At 41.3% G+C, this 13,647-nt stretch overlaps 1 protein-coding gene across 10 annotated transcripts in view; it reads right to left on the reverse strand.

Annotated features, from left to right (window-relative positions):
- The window catches only part of stk33 (serine/threonine kinase 33), a 166,739-nt gene that overhangs the window by 21,847 nt on the left and 131,245 nt on the right, over positions 1-13,647 (reverse strand). For all 10 annotated transcript variants that reach the window (XM_043705845.1, XM_043705842.1, XM_043705840.1 and 7 more), the window contains one exon: positions 5,835-6,071. In XM_043705845.1, coding sequence (XP_043561780.1) covers positions 5,835-6,071 — 237 coding nt within the window. The remainder of the gene's footprint in view (positions 1-5,834; positions 6,072-13,647) is intronic.

A 13,647-nucleotide genomic window follows, 5' to 3' on the forward strand; every position in this document is an offset into this window, starting at 1 on the left:
TATGGGTAATCAATTATTTTGCAATACAGAAGTTGTAATATAAGCAAGAACTTTTATTGCCAACATCCATCTTTCTATGGATAATAATAATTTGTGCAAGGAAATAGTGGTGCATGTTGTTGGCTATTCAGTGAAGCAACTGATGCCAGGAGGCCAGGATGTCATTTAATGGCAATCAGCACCTCTTCAAGAGGAGATTTCGTGGCACAGGCTTGGAGGGCCAAAGGGCCTGTTCCTGTGCTTTATTGTTCTTTGTTATTCTTTGAAATTCATTCTGATTGCAAAACGTGCATGCAACCTCTGAAGCTGATGCTGCACTGATATCAATGACAGTGGTTAGAGAACCCTGTCTCTCCCCCCCCGCCCCCAGGGTCAGGGAACCACCAAGCATCTGATGAAGACACAAGGAAAGGACAACATGTAGGGGACCAGCCATGATCCTATTGATTGGTGCAGCAGGCTTAAGGTGCCAAACAGCCTACTCATGTTCTTATTTCTTAGTTTTACATCAATACCATGAGCATTGCCACAAGAATACAGCTACAGTGCCAGAAAAATAAAACAAATGATCTCACTAGAGTAGTCACAGGAAGAAATGTTTTCTACTCACAGCAGCACTCATTACAGCTTCATTTTTCAAACATACCAATTTTTCATGTAGAAGGTATAACACAACATAAGGCAATAAGTAGGGAAGAAGTGAGTTTGTATGTCCTGCCCACACACCACTCTACCTTTCAACAGATATTCTGGTTTTCAAGGGAGGGAGTACAGTGAATATCATGACTAGTGGCAACATTAGAGGAGAAGCCACACAAACATTCATTATACCAAAGCTTTGTCTTTGCTTGACAAGCTGTGGATGTTTTCAATGTTAGATCACACCACAGTGGTAAGAAGTGGTTCTTGTGGTGCACTGGTAGCGTCCCTACCTCTGAGCCAAAGTCCCAGGTTCAAGCCCTACCCCCAGAGGTGTAAATTACATCTCTGAACAAGTTTATTAGAAAATATCAAGGGCTAAGCAGTGCAGTATTTTTGAAGATATACTATCACTTGATCTGATAATAAAAAAACCTCAACTCAGGTAACAAGATAATGGTTAAATTAGAGGCTAAGTTAGAGGAAGAATCTGGATCTGTTGACTCATCAGGCACAAGTGCACAGAAACTGGGCACAGCAATGTAGGTAGCACAGAAGATAGTGTGCCAAAGGGCAAGGTTGGACTGTATTTACACTGCAAATAATTCAGATAAAGATTCTGATACGACCAAAGACACTCAGGCATACATTAAGAATAACATTATACATCCACTTCAGTATCGTGAACAAATCCTATGTAAATTCACACAAATATGAGGAAACATGAGAGTTCAAGCAATCTTTAATGAAATGCTCCAACAGCTCAGATAGATGAAGGTTGTCCTCTTGTATGCTCCTTCTCTTGCTCTTGTTGCTTCACAGGTGGTGGTAAGAGCTGGTCAACGTAATTGCTAAGGAGCATGCGGCATAGGAATAAGCAGAGAGGAGTGTACTGCAAAGCTCCTCTGGAACAATCCATGCATTACGTGAGTGCTCTTAGTGATGGTCCTCACAGAAGCCACTGATCTTATTATAACTGTGCTTTCAGGCATCAAAGGCAATAGCCAGATAATAACTTGGCAGCCTGATTGGATTAAGGATAGCACAGAATTTGCAAAGGATAAAAGTTATGACTGCCACTAGGAGAGAGGGCATAGACCTTCATGACATACAAGCTATGGCTGTGCACCAGTTGTAAGTGGCAGCACAATCCTTTTCCAAGCTGGTTGTAGGGAGCTCTCAAAGTGATATATGCCCAGTCATTGGTGCTTGCACCATGGGGAAGCCTGAAAGGTTTAGGATTCTTGAATCAAGGCATAATTCAATGGAACTGCATTTACCAATCTTTCTTTATAGAGTGTGTAGCAGACCACTATGTTGTGCATATGTTGCTAGTATCACCTGCTGGAGCCTGAAAACAGTACTGATTTGATGCTCTAATTGTTGCTGCAGTAGTACCATAGCAGTTCCACTAAATCACCTATAATTAAAGCCACTTTACTTGTGAAAAAGAGAAACAATCTAGAAAATACAAAATCTCTCAGTGCAAAGTGAAATTTCATGGGTGATAAAACACAGCAAAAATTGCTATATTTCATGGAGCAGACAGAAGTACTAAACTAGCAATTAGTCTACAAGCATACTCCTTAATAGAGCATGAGTGAGGATACCGTCATGCCAATAAACATTAATTGTGCTGAATGAGGTCAGGATGCACTGAACGAGGTATGGTTTAGTTCAAAATGGTGGCGAGGCTGTGGGCAATCATCTGAGGATAAGGAGTCTGACACAGCCATTCTCAGCTCTGGACAAATGCGTAGCCTCAGAAATTCCAAGATAAAGGCTATATTTGACCAGCAGCAATACTACCTAAATACCAGACTCCCCTGAGGCAATATAGGGTCTTACCTGAGAATACAGGAGTCCTCCAAAAGGCTCATAAATGCCATCATGGCTCAGGATTTTTAGCTCTTCTATATAGAAACTGGGCAATCTCACAGAATCCCATACATAGCAGCACTGAGTGCATGCAATGTTCTGCAACTTTCAAGAAGAATTGGAAATATGGACTAGATTATTGTGAAGGAAACCTAAGACATTGTTAGGCAAGTGCGTGTCTTCCAAATTTTCATTCTGGGGAGGCAGAGTAGAGTGAAGTCAGGTGCAATGTATCAGAGGGAGCAATAGAGGCAAGCAGATGGCAAGGCCACCGAGCGAGAAGACCTGCCTTCATTACTAGAGCATCAACCCAGTTCCATTCATAATTTGGGACATTAAGCCCTCACCAAACTACATCTGTACCAACCAAAGTAGGCTGCAAATGTGTGTATGCCTGCATTCCATAAATGGCTTAGCCCTCAGCAAAATGTTTCTGTAGTAGTAGGGTGGGTAAGCTTTACTTGACTGACTTTTCCCTTAACTTGTAATAACCTGTGTTTCTTTGAAGATTTTCTTTTACTGCTTTTGTGTTAATTGACACAAAATTAAGATATCCAAAGTAGTTAAAAGCTTGATAATATGAATAGCTTTGATTTATTGTTCCTCTTTGACTCATCATTAAGCTGTCAATGTTTTCTAATGGGAATTTTGACATTCTGTTTTTCTTGTTCACCACTCAATACTAAGGATCCACCTTATTAGTTCACAACTTTTCTGAAATGACATGAACTACTTCTACTGACAAAATGGTTTACAAACATTTAGGGCAACTTGAACAGTCTACTCACTCAGTGGAGCCAGTACGTATGGCAGTGATGCATGTGTGCTTGCTGCCCAGACCTTAACACACAACTGCTGGAAATAGGAATGGAAATGGGAATCTTGGAATTGGGTCCTGACAGCCATTTTTAAATATCTCCAGACTCAACAAAACTTCAGGCCAAAATGTTAGGTGTGTGAAATTGCACTTTTTTGTTTTAAGGGAATAATGAAAAGAAGAAAGGAGGGCTGAAGGAAATCAAATGTCATTGAAGAGGGATAGTATAACTTCTGATCAAATATGCATCATGCATTGCAGTAAGAGTGGTTTTGTCCTCAATGGATGGATTTTCACAAACAGCTCAAAATGAGTTCCAGATCATTTCATCCTCCTTGGATAGGAAAGTGAACTTTAAAAGTTCCTGGAGAAGGTTATGTGAACTTGATAGGATTGTAGAGTCCTGTGTTGGGTCCAGCCTCCTCCCTGGACAGGCAGGACGCTCAGGGCATCGCTTTACAGTGGAACTACTTTTTTTCTCTTCTCCCTCTGGTGATCTGGTTAATTCAGATTCTCATCTTCTCATCTCATCATCAAAGGGCCATGCTATGGAGAGCACAGCAAACCACCCAATACCAGAGACCTTGAAAGTAGTGTATGCTAGGTGCCACCTAATCAGATAAGGCACCAGAATCACATCTTCGGAAAATGAATAGCCTGGTGGTCTTTGGGAGCTGAAGCTTCAGTTGTAGCAGTACTTGGAATTACTTAAAGATGAAGGAGCCAAATCTTTGAAGAATAACCTTTGTCCCTGGGAATCCAAGAAAGTATAGTACATGAAGTTTTTGTGTGGTTCCAGGTCAGTTGTATATTCAAAGGATGGAAGCCCTTCCTGTTGGTGAATCTCCCTGGTCAATCAATTGGTCCTTTGCTAGCAACACAGGTGCAATCAAAGATACCTTGCATCAAAAGAAATCCAAAAATGAACTTCACTGTTCTTCGTATCCAAGAGGGCTTATCTGTTTGAGATTGTAAGTACTGCACACTCTGGCAAAGAAGGCATCAGTGACCCCATTAGTGACATATGCAGTGACGTACTGCATTGCTGACAATTTGACCTTATCTGCTATCTTACCCGCATCCATCTAATGACATTCTCATGCTCAGGACATGCTTTCTAGTGTTGATGAAATTGACCCTCATTGCCAGTGAACCCAATATATGAAAATCATGCTCTCAATAATGCCTGTTTTGAAATATTGTGCATAATTCTGGTCTGAAAATGTGTTGCTGAAAAAGCGCAGCAGGTCAGGCAGCATCCAAGGAGCAGGAGAATCAACGATTCGGGCATGAGCCCTTCTTCAAGAATGAGGAAACTTTCCTCATTCCTGAAGAAGGCTCATGCCCAAAACGTCGATTCTCCTGCTCCTTGGATGCTGCCTGACCTGCTGCACTTTTCCAGCAACACATTTTCAGCTCTGATCTCCAGCATCTGCAGTGCACACTTTCTTCTCATAATTCTGGTCTCCCTCCCACAGGATGTTTTGAAACATGAAAGGGTTTAAAAAACATTTACAAGGATGTTGCCAGGGTTGGAGGTTTGAGATATAGGGAAAGCCTGAATAGGCTGGGGCTGTTTTCCCTGGAGTGTCGGAGGCTGAGGGGTGATTTTGTATAGGTTTGTAAAATCATGATGGGCATGGATAGGATAAATAGACAAAGTATTTTCCCTGGGGGTTTAAGGTGAGAAGGAAAGATTTAAAAGGGACCTAAGGAGCAACCTTTTCATATAAAGGGTGGTTTGTGTATGGAATGAGCTGCCAGACAAGGTGGTAGCCTGGTAAAATTATAACATTTAAAAAGATCTGGGTGGGTGTATGAATATGAATGGTTTAGAGGGATATGGGCCAAATGCTGGAAAATGGGATGAGATTAGACTATTTGGTGGATATGGACGTTGGACCAATGGTCTGTTTCTGTGCTCTACATCTTTATTACTCTACAACTCTCTTGCCTTACTTAAGCTCAGCTCAACCTCTGGAACCCTAACCCCACCTAAATCATTGCAATACATGTTGAACAACAACCCCCTCTCCTGCCTAAGCACTAATAAAGCATTCCTCTTGAAATTTTACACATCCCATAGCAGTGTTTCAATGGCTGTGTCCCCATCTCAGCTGTTTTTTTCTTTTATGGGGCCATCTAAAAACATGGTGTGGATATGACTACACATCCACTTTGTTGTCACCTCCTTGTAGCTAGCAAAGCAATCATTAACATTAATTGGCCTATCTCCAAAAGATATCTGTAGCATGCCTTCCACTGTCCCAAGGAAAATTGCAAGTGTTGGGAACTGCAATACAAATAGCTGACTGCTATTTTCAGCACATGCCAGTTTCTATTCGTGCCCTCATCAGGACTTCAAAAACCTGCTCAAACTTATACAACTCAGTTTCACTCTAGTTATACAGTTATTCAGTTACCTTGGGCATGGAGGAGGATATGTGACTTCATTTCTCTAGAAATTCAATTTTTGGTATTATTTCTAATGACAATTTACCTGTGTAGATGGAGAGCGGGGCTGCTTACTACCCCCGTCAATTTCTCTGGAACTATTTGATGTACCATTGCTGCTGGTAGAACTCTCCCCACCGTCCTGGCTAGTTTCCATGTCATGAAAAATACTGCTCGGTACAGAACTTGAGCTTGATTCTTCTTCATCTCCATCCAGGTCCTCTCTCCACTGTTTCATCATTTCAAGCACGTTTGGTGGTCTTTGTATGGCTGTAGTATCACCCTAAAGTTCAAGAACTATATTCAGAGATTTGAGCAACATAGAAAACTGAAACACACATACTTTATAGCTGAAGATCTGTATGAATAGGCTTTGTAGATTTGGAAATTCAGTATTCTTAGTTAAGGTTTGAGATCTACACATAACATGGCAAACCTGTAAAATGTAACACAAAACATCTCTCCTTTTTTTTGTTGCCCAAGAACGCAGTGGACTAGTTGTCATTTTCTTTTCATTTTTAGGTTGAATAACAAAGGTTTCTTGGAATAGCTCTTAGTAGCTCTTTCATCAATAAAAAGGCCATATCCTCATTGCATTGTGCAATGTAAGTGTGTGTTTTTATTGCAGGTACACATTTGTGCTCTGGATATTTCACAATATGTTTAGTGACAGTGCCAAAAAGTACCTGCACTGGTAAACTGAAAAAATTTTTTATCAGCAGAGACAGAACATAGCTATCTCAAATTAGGAAAGGCTTCACTGATATTTGTAACATTGAATTATAATAATTTGAAATAAATACATGATGACAGGGAAAAAGTAATTTAATTTTTAAAAAAATTAAACTTGGAGACATCAATGCATCACACCACCTTCTACAGTCAGTACGCCCTAAATGTGTGCCTATTGCCAAACTATTTTCCAAGTGCATGGGGTGTTTGTTACCAAGAGTATTTGAAGTCAATTTTTTTTTCTGGTGAGGCCAGCCTTCAAGGAAAAGATATTCTTAGTGTACACGGCAAAACTGTCCAAACATTGGAACTAGATTATCTTTTTTTTAAAAACCAAATTTGTTCTTGGGATTGTAGCAACACTTAGAAGGCAGGATTTATTACCAATTTATTCGCAACTGCCATGAGGGCTAAAACAATTGTTATGTATGAGGCCACATTTTAGAAATATTAATTTGAATTTTATAATTTGCCATAGTGAATTTAGGACAGTCAGCCACTGCATTGCTCGTCCAGTACTATAACTACTAAGGTAAAAACAATGACTGCAGATGCTGGAAACCAGATTCTGGATTAGTGGTGCTGGAAGAGCACAGCAATTCAGGCAGCATCCGAGGACAGGCCTGTCCTCGGATGCTGCCTGAATTGCTGTGCTCTTCCAGCACCACTAATCCTATAACTACTAAGGTATCTTGTGACCCTAAATATTTCTTCAAAATTTCGATTAGTACTAACCAATGGGCTGCAAAACTGTCTTGCTTCAACTGATATTAACTATCTTCTCATTGTGCAATTGGGCGGCACGGTGGCACAGTGGTTAGCACTGCTGCCTCACAGCGCCAGAGAGCTGGGTTCAATTCCCGCCTCAGGCGACTCTCTGTGTGGAGTTTGCACATTCTCCCCGTGTCTGCGTGAGTTTCCTCCGGGTGCTCCGGTTTCCTCCCACATTCCAAAAAATGTGCAGGTTAGGTGAATTGGCCATGTTAAATTGCCCGTAGTGTTAGGTGAAGGGGTAAATGTAGGAGAATGGGTCTGGGTGGGTTATGCTTCGGCGGGTCGGTGTGGACTTGTTGGACCGAAGGGCCTGTTTCCACACTGTAAGTAATCTAATCTAATCTAAAAATCGGTTATTTTCATTTTATAAAGCAGTTAAACAATATTCATTGAGCCCAAAAAACCAATGCCATATATAACAGTTGGAAGCACCCAACGAGGAGAAAGAGAAGAGTTCTTAGTTATGGTGAACTGTAACAGTTACCGTGATTAGTGAGAAACCAGAAGAAGACAGAAGTGTACAAAATAAGTATGTAGTAGAATAGTCAAAGGTACAGTTTCATGGAAGTCTTAGAAATGCGAAGTCTGACATTGTACGTTTTTAAGAAAATAACATATTACAAGTAACCTTATAGGAGTTTATAAAATAATGGGGGATATAGATAGAATTAATGGTAGTTGTCTTTTCCCTAGGATGGGGGATTTCAAGACTAGGGGGCACATTTTTAAAGTGAGAGGGGAGAGATTTCAAAAAGACAAGAGGGGTAAATTGTTTTACATAGAGGGTGGTTTGTGTGTGGAATGAACTTCCAGAGGAAGTGGTGGATGCGGGCATAATTACAATGTTTAAAAGACATTTGAATGAATACATAAAAAGGAAAGATTTAGAGAGATATGCACCAGGCGCAGACAGATAGGACAAGTTTAGTTTGGGATTATGATTGGCATAAACTGGTTGGACCAAAGGGTCTGCTTCTGAGTTGTATGACTCTATGACACTTCTACTTTAAAAATACAGAAATTGGAAAAAATTGTTTTAAAAAGATCACTTTAAGATTGCCATAGCTGCAGAATCAAATGATAAGTTTAAAAACACGTAAAATACTTATTTAGGAAGTTTGTGTTTTGGGATATAAAGAAAGGGCAAAAAATTGAAATGGAGAGTTCCTACCATTAAACATTTGAGTGATGTAGATATGACTAACCAACTGACGTATTCATGTTCTTATGTTCCTAATGAGGTGGAATTTTTTTTTAATATGTGCTTAACTTAGAGTCATAGAGATACACAGCATAGAAACAGACTCTTCGGTCCAACTCGTCCATGCCGACCAGATCCCAACCTAATCTAGTCCCATTTGCCAGCACTTGGCCCATATCCCTCTAAACCTTTCCTATTCATATACCCATCCAGATGCCTTTTAAATGTTGCAATTGTACCAGCCTCCACCACTTCTTCTGGCAGATCATTCCATACACGCGCCACCCTCTGCATAAACAAGTTGCCCCTTAGGTCTCTTTTATATCTTTCCCCTCTCACCCTAAACCTATGCCCTCTAGTTTTGGACTCCCCAGCCCAGGGAAAAGACTTTGCTTATTTACCTATCCATGCCCCTCATGATTTTATAAACCTCTATGAGGTCACCCCTCAGCCTCTGATGCTCCAGGGAAAAAGCCCCAGCTTATTCAGCCTCTCCCTATCGCTCAAATCCTCCAACCCTGGCAAAATCCTTGTAAATCTTTTCTGAATCCTTTCAAGTTTCACAGTACCCTTCTGCTAGGAAGGAGACAAGAAATGCTTGCAATATTCCAAAAGTGGCTGAACCAACATCCTGTACAGACGCAATATGACCTACCAATTCTTGTACTCAATATTCTGATCAATAAAGGAAAGCATACCAAACGCCTTCTTCACTATCCTATCTACCTGCAACTCTACTTTCAAGGAGCTATGAACCTGCACTCCAAGGTCTCTTTGTTCACAACACATCCTAGGACCTTAGTATTAAGTATACAAGTCCTGCAAAAATTTGCTTTCCCAAAATGCAGCACCTCGCATTTATCTAAATTAAACTCCATCTGCCACTTCTCAGCCCATTGGCCCATCTGATCAAGATTCCATGGTAATCTGAGGTAACCTTCTTCGCTGTGAAAGAGGAAATTCAAAGAATATCTTGAATACCCATTACGTGTATTAAAAATAGTGAATGCATTGTAAAGATTACCTACAACTGCTAATATTAAATAGATATACTTCAATAAATACATAGACTACAATTTGCTCTTAATCAGATGAGCTCTTCCACCATCTGGAAGTAGGGTCAGATGGTGTAGAATATGTGTGGGTAGAATTGAGGAACCACAAAATGGCTCCAAACAGTAGTCAGGAGCTGGGGTGCAAGATACACCAAGAGATAGAAAAGATTTGTAGAAAAGACAAAGTTACAGGGATCACGGGGGATTTCAATATGCAGGTGGGCTGGGAAGATCAGGAAGGAAACTGCAATGAATGGACACTCTTGAAATGTGGAGCTATTCAAGGAACAGCTACTGCCAGTCCTTGGTAAGTATAGTAAGTATATACCTAGCGGGCAGGGTGGTAATAGTCAAGAGAGGGAGCCATGGTTTACTAAAGAAGTTGAAGCTCTTGTCAAGAGGAAGAGGAAGGCTTATGTGAGGATGAGGCGTGAAGGCTCAGTTAGGGTGCTTGAGAGTTATGTTAGCCAGAAAAGATCGAAAGAGAGGGCTAAGAGTCAGGAGAGGACATGAGAAGTTGTTGGCGGATAGAATCAAGGAAAACCCTAAGGCCTTCTAACAGGTATATGAGGAATGAAAGAATGACTAGAGTAAGATTAGAGCCAATCAAAGATAATAGTAGAAAGTTGTGTGTGGAATCTGAGGACATAAGGAAAGTGCTTAATGAATTCTTTTTGTCAGTATTCACACTGGAAAAGGGCAATGTTAGCGAGAATATGGAGATGCAGGCTACAAGATTAGATGGAATTGAGACTGACAAAGAGGAGGTTTTCGCAATTTTGGAAGATCTGAAAATTGAAAAAGACTCCAGGGCCAGATGGGATTTATCCTCTGATTCTCTGGGAAGCCAGGGAGGAGATTGCAAAACCTTTGGTTTCGATCTTTATGTCATCATTGTCAACAGGAGTAGTGCCAAAAGACTGCAGGATAGCAAATGTTGTTCCCTTGTTTAAGAAGGGAGTCTTGTCAACCCTGGTAACTATAGGCCAGTAAGCCTTACTTCAGTTGTGGCTATTGTGTTAGAAAAGGTTATGAGAAATAGGATTTATAATCATCTTGAAAGGAATAATTTGATTAGGGATAGTCAACACAGTTTTGTGAAGGGTGGGTCGTGCCTCACTAACCTTATTGAGTTCTTCGAGAAGGTGACAAAACAGGTGGATGAAGGTAAGGCGGTTGATGTGCTGTATATAGACTTCTGTAAGGCGTTTGACAAGGTTCCACACAGTAGACTATTGCAGAAAATAAGGAGTTTCAGGATTGAAGGTGATTTAGCAGTTTGGATCAGAAATTGGCTGAAAAAAGTCAGAGGATGGTGGTTGATGATAAATGTTCATCCTGGAAGTCAGTTACCAGTGGTGTGCCGCATGGATCGGTTTTGGGGCCACTGCTGTTTGTCATTTTTATAAATAATCTAGAAGTGGATGCAGAAGGATTGGTTAGTAAATTTGCAGAGTTGCAAGATACACCAACAGTTGGCAGAATTGTGGATAGTGTCGAGGGATGTTGTGGGTTACAGAGAGACATAGATAAGATGCAGAGCTGGGCTGAGAAGTGGCAAATGGAGTTTTATGCGGCAAAGTATGAGGTCATTCACTTCAGAAGAAGCAACAGGAATGCCAACTACTGGGCTAATGGTAAAATTCTTGGCAGTGTAGATGAACAGAGCGATCTCGGTGTCCAGGTAAATAAATCCCTGAAAGTTGCTACCCAGGTTAATAGGATTATTAAGAAGGCATATGGTGTGTTGGCGTTAGTAGGGGGATTGAGTTTCGGAGCCACGAGGTCATGCTTCAGCTGTACAAGACACTGGTAAGGCCTCACCTGGAGTACTGCGTGCAGTCCTAGTCACTGCATTACAGGAGGGGTGTGGAAGGTTTGGAAAGGGTTCAGAGGAGATTCACTAGGATGTTGCCTGCTATGGAAGGAAGGCTGAGGGAACTGAGGCTGTTTTTGTTGGAGAGCAAAAGGTTGAGAGGTGACTTAATCGAGACGTATAAGATAATCAGAGTGTTAGATAGGGTGGACAATGAGAGCCCTTTTCCCTGGATTGTGAAGGCTAACACAAGGAAGCATAGCTTTAAATTGAGAGGTGATAGATTTAGATCAGATATTCGGGGTAAGTTTCTTTACTCAGAGTAGTAGGGGCATTAAACGGCCTGCCTGTAACAGTAGCAGACTCGCCGACGTTAAGGGCATTTAAATGGGCATTGGATGTACATGTGGATAATGGAACGGTGGAATGGGCATCAAATTAATTTCACAGTTCGGCGCAACATCGAGGACCAAAGGGCCTGTACTGCGCTGTAAAGTTCTATGTTCTATGTTGGTAGTGGATTGCAAGGATAGGAATTTGTAGAATGCATACAAGATGGCATTTTGGAGCACCTTGTGGTGGAGCCCACTAGGGAACAGGCAATACTGGATTTAGCGTTCTGCAATGAGGCAGACTTGATAAGGGAGCGTAATATGATTGAATTTACTTATCGATTTGAGAAGGAGAAGATCAAATCAGAGGTAACGGTATTATAGCTGAACAAAGGCAGCAGAGGCTTGGGGGAGGAGCTGGGCAGAATTTACTGGGAAAGCAGCCTAGCAGGAAAGACAGTGGAACAGCAACGGCAAGAGTTTCTGGGAGTAATACAGGAGACACTGCAGAGATTCATCCAGAGGAAAAATACGCACGGTACAGGGAGGATAAGGTAACCATGGCTGAATAGGGAAGAGAGGGATAGTATAAAAGCAAAAGAGAAAGCATATAATTTGGTGAAAGGCAATGGGAAACCAGAGGATTTACAAGCTTGCAAAGATCAACAGGGGGCAACAAAAAAAATAAGGAGGGACAAGATTAAATATGAGAGTAAGCTAGCCAGTAATATAAAGGAAGATTGTAAGAGTTTATTTGGCATCTAAAGAGAAAAAGAGAGGCAAAAGTGGACATTGGACCAGTGAAAAATGACATTATAAACATAGCAGTGGAGAACAAGGAAATGGCTAAAAACTGAATAATCACTTTGCATCAATTTTCACGGTGGAAGTAATATCCCAAAAAATCAAGAGAGTGAGGGGGCAGAGCCAAGTATGGGAGCCGTCACCAAGGAGCAGGTGCTATAAAAACTGAATGGCCTGATGGTGGATAAATCACCAGGACCAGATGGACTACACCCCAGAGTTCTAAGGGAGAAAGCTGAAGAGATAGTGAAGGTCTTAGTGGTGATCTTTCAGGACTCGCTAGAATCAGGAAGGATCCTAGAGGACTGGAAAATTACTAACATGACACACCTGTTTAAAAAGAGAGTAAGGCAAAAAAGGGAAAATTATAGACTGATTAGCCTAACCTCAGTCATGGAATCCATTGTGAAGGATGAGATTCTGAATACTTGGAAGTGTATGGTAAAATAGAACAAAGTTAGCATGGTTTCAACAAGGGGAGGTCTAGAATTCTGCTAGGATCTGCTAGAATTCTTTGAGGAAGTAACAAACAGTTTAGACCCAGGAGAGCCAATGGACTTCAAGAAGGCCTTTGACAAGATGGCGTTCAGGAGACCACTGAGTAAAATAAGGGCCCATGGTGCTTGAGAGAAAGTGCTAGCATGGATAGAAGCATTGGCTGTCTGGCACAAAGCAGAGAGTGGGGATAAAAGGATCCTTCTCACGGTGGCAGCTGGTGACAAGTAGTGTTCCAAAAGGTTTAGTGTTGGGACCACAACTTTTCACTTTATACATGAACAATCTAGATGAAGGAACTGAGAGTATTCTGGCTAAGTTTGCAGATGATACAAAGACAGATAGCATTGAGGAGGCTGGGAGTTTGCAGAAGGATTTGGACAGGTTAGGAGAGTGGGCAAAGAAGTGGCAGATGGAGTACAATGTGGCAAAGTGTGAGGCCATGTACTTTAGTTTGAAGAATAGAAGAATGGTAAAAACAATGACTGCAGATGCTGGAAACCAGAGTTTAGATTAAGGTGGTGCTGGAAAAGCACAGCAGGTCAGGCAGCATCCGAGGAGCAGGAAAATCGACGTTTTGGGCAAAAGCCCTTCATCAGGAATGCAGGCAGAGAACCTGAGGGATGGAGAGATAAATGAGGAGGGTGGGG

The sequence above is a fragment of the Chiloscyllium plagiosum genome, chromosome 16 (genome assembly GCF_004010195.1).
Source record: "Chiloscyllium plagiosum isolate BGI_BamShark_2017 chromosome 16, ASM401019v2, whole genome shotgun sequence".
Lineage (NCBI taxonomy): Eukaryota > Metazoa > Chordata > Chondrichthyes > Orectolobiformes > Hemiscylliidae > Chiloscyllium > Chiloscyllium plagiosum.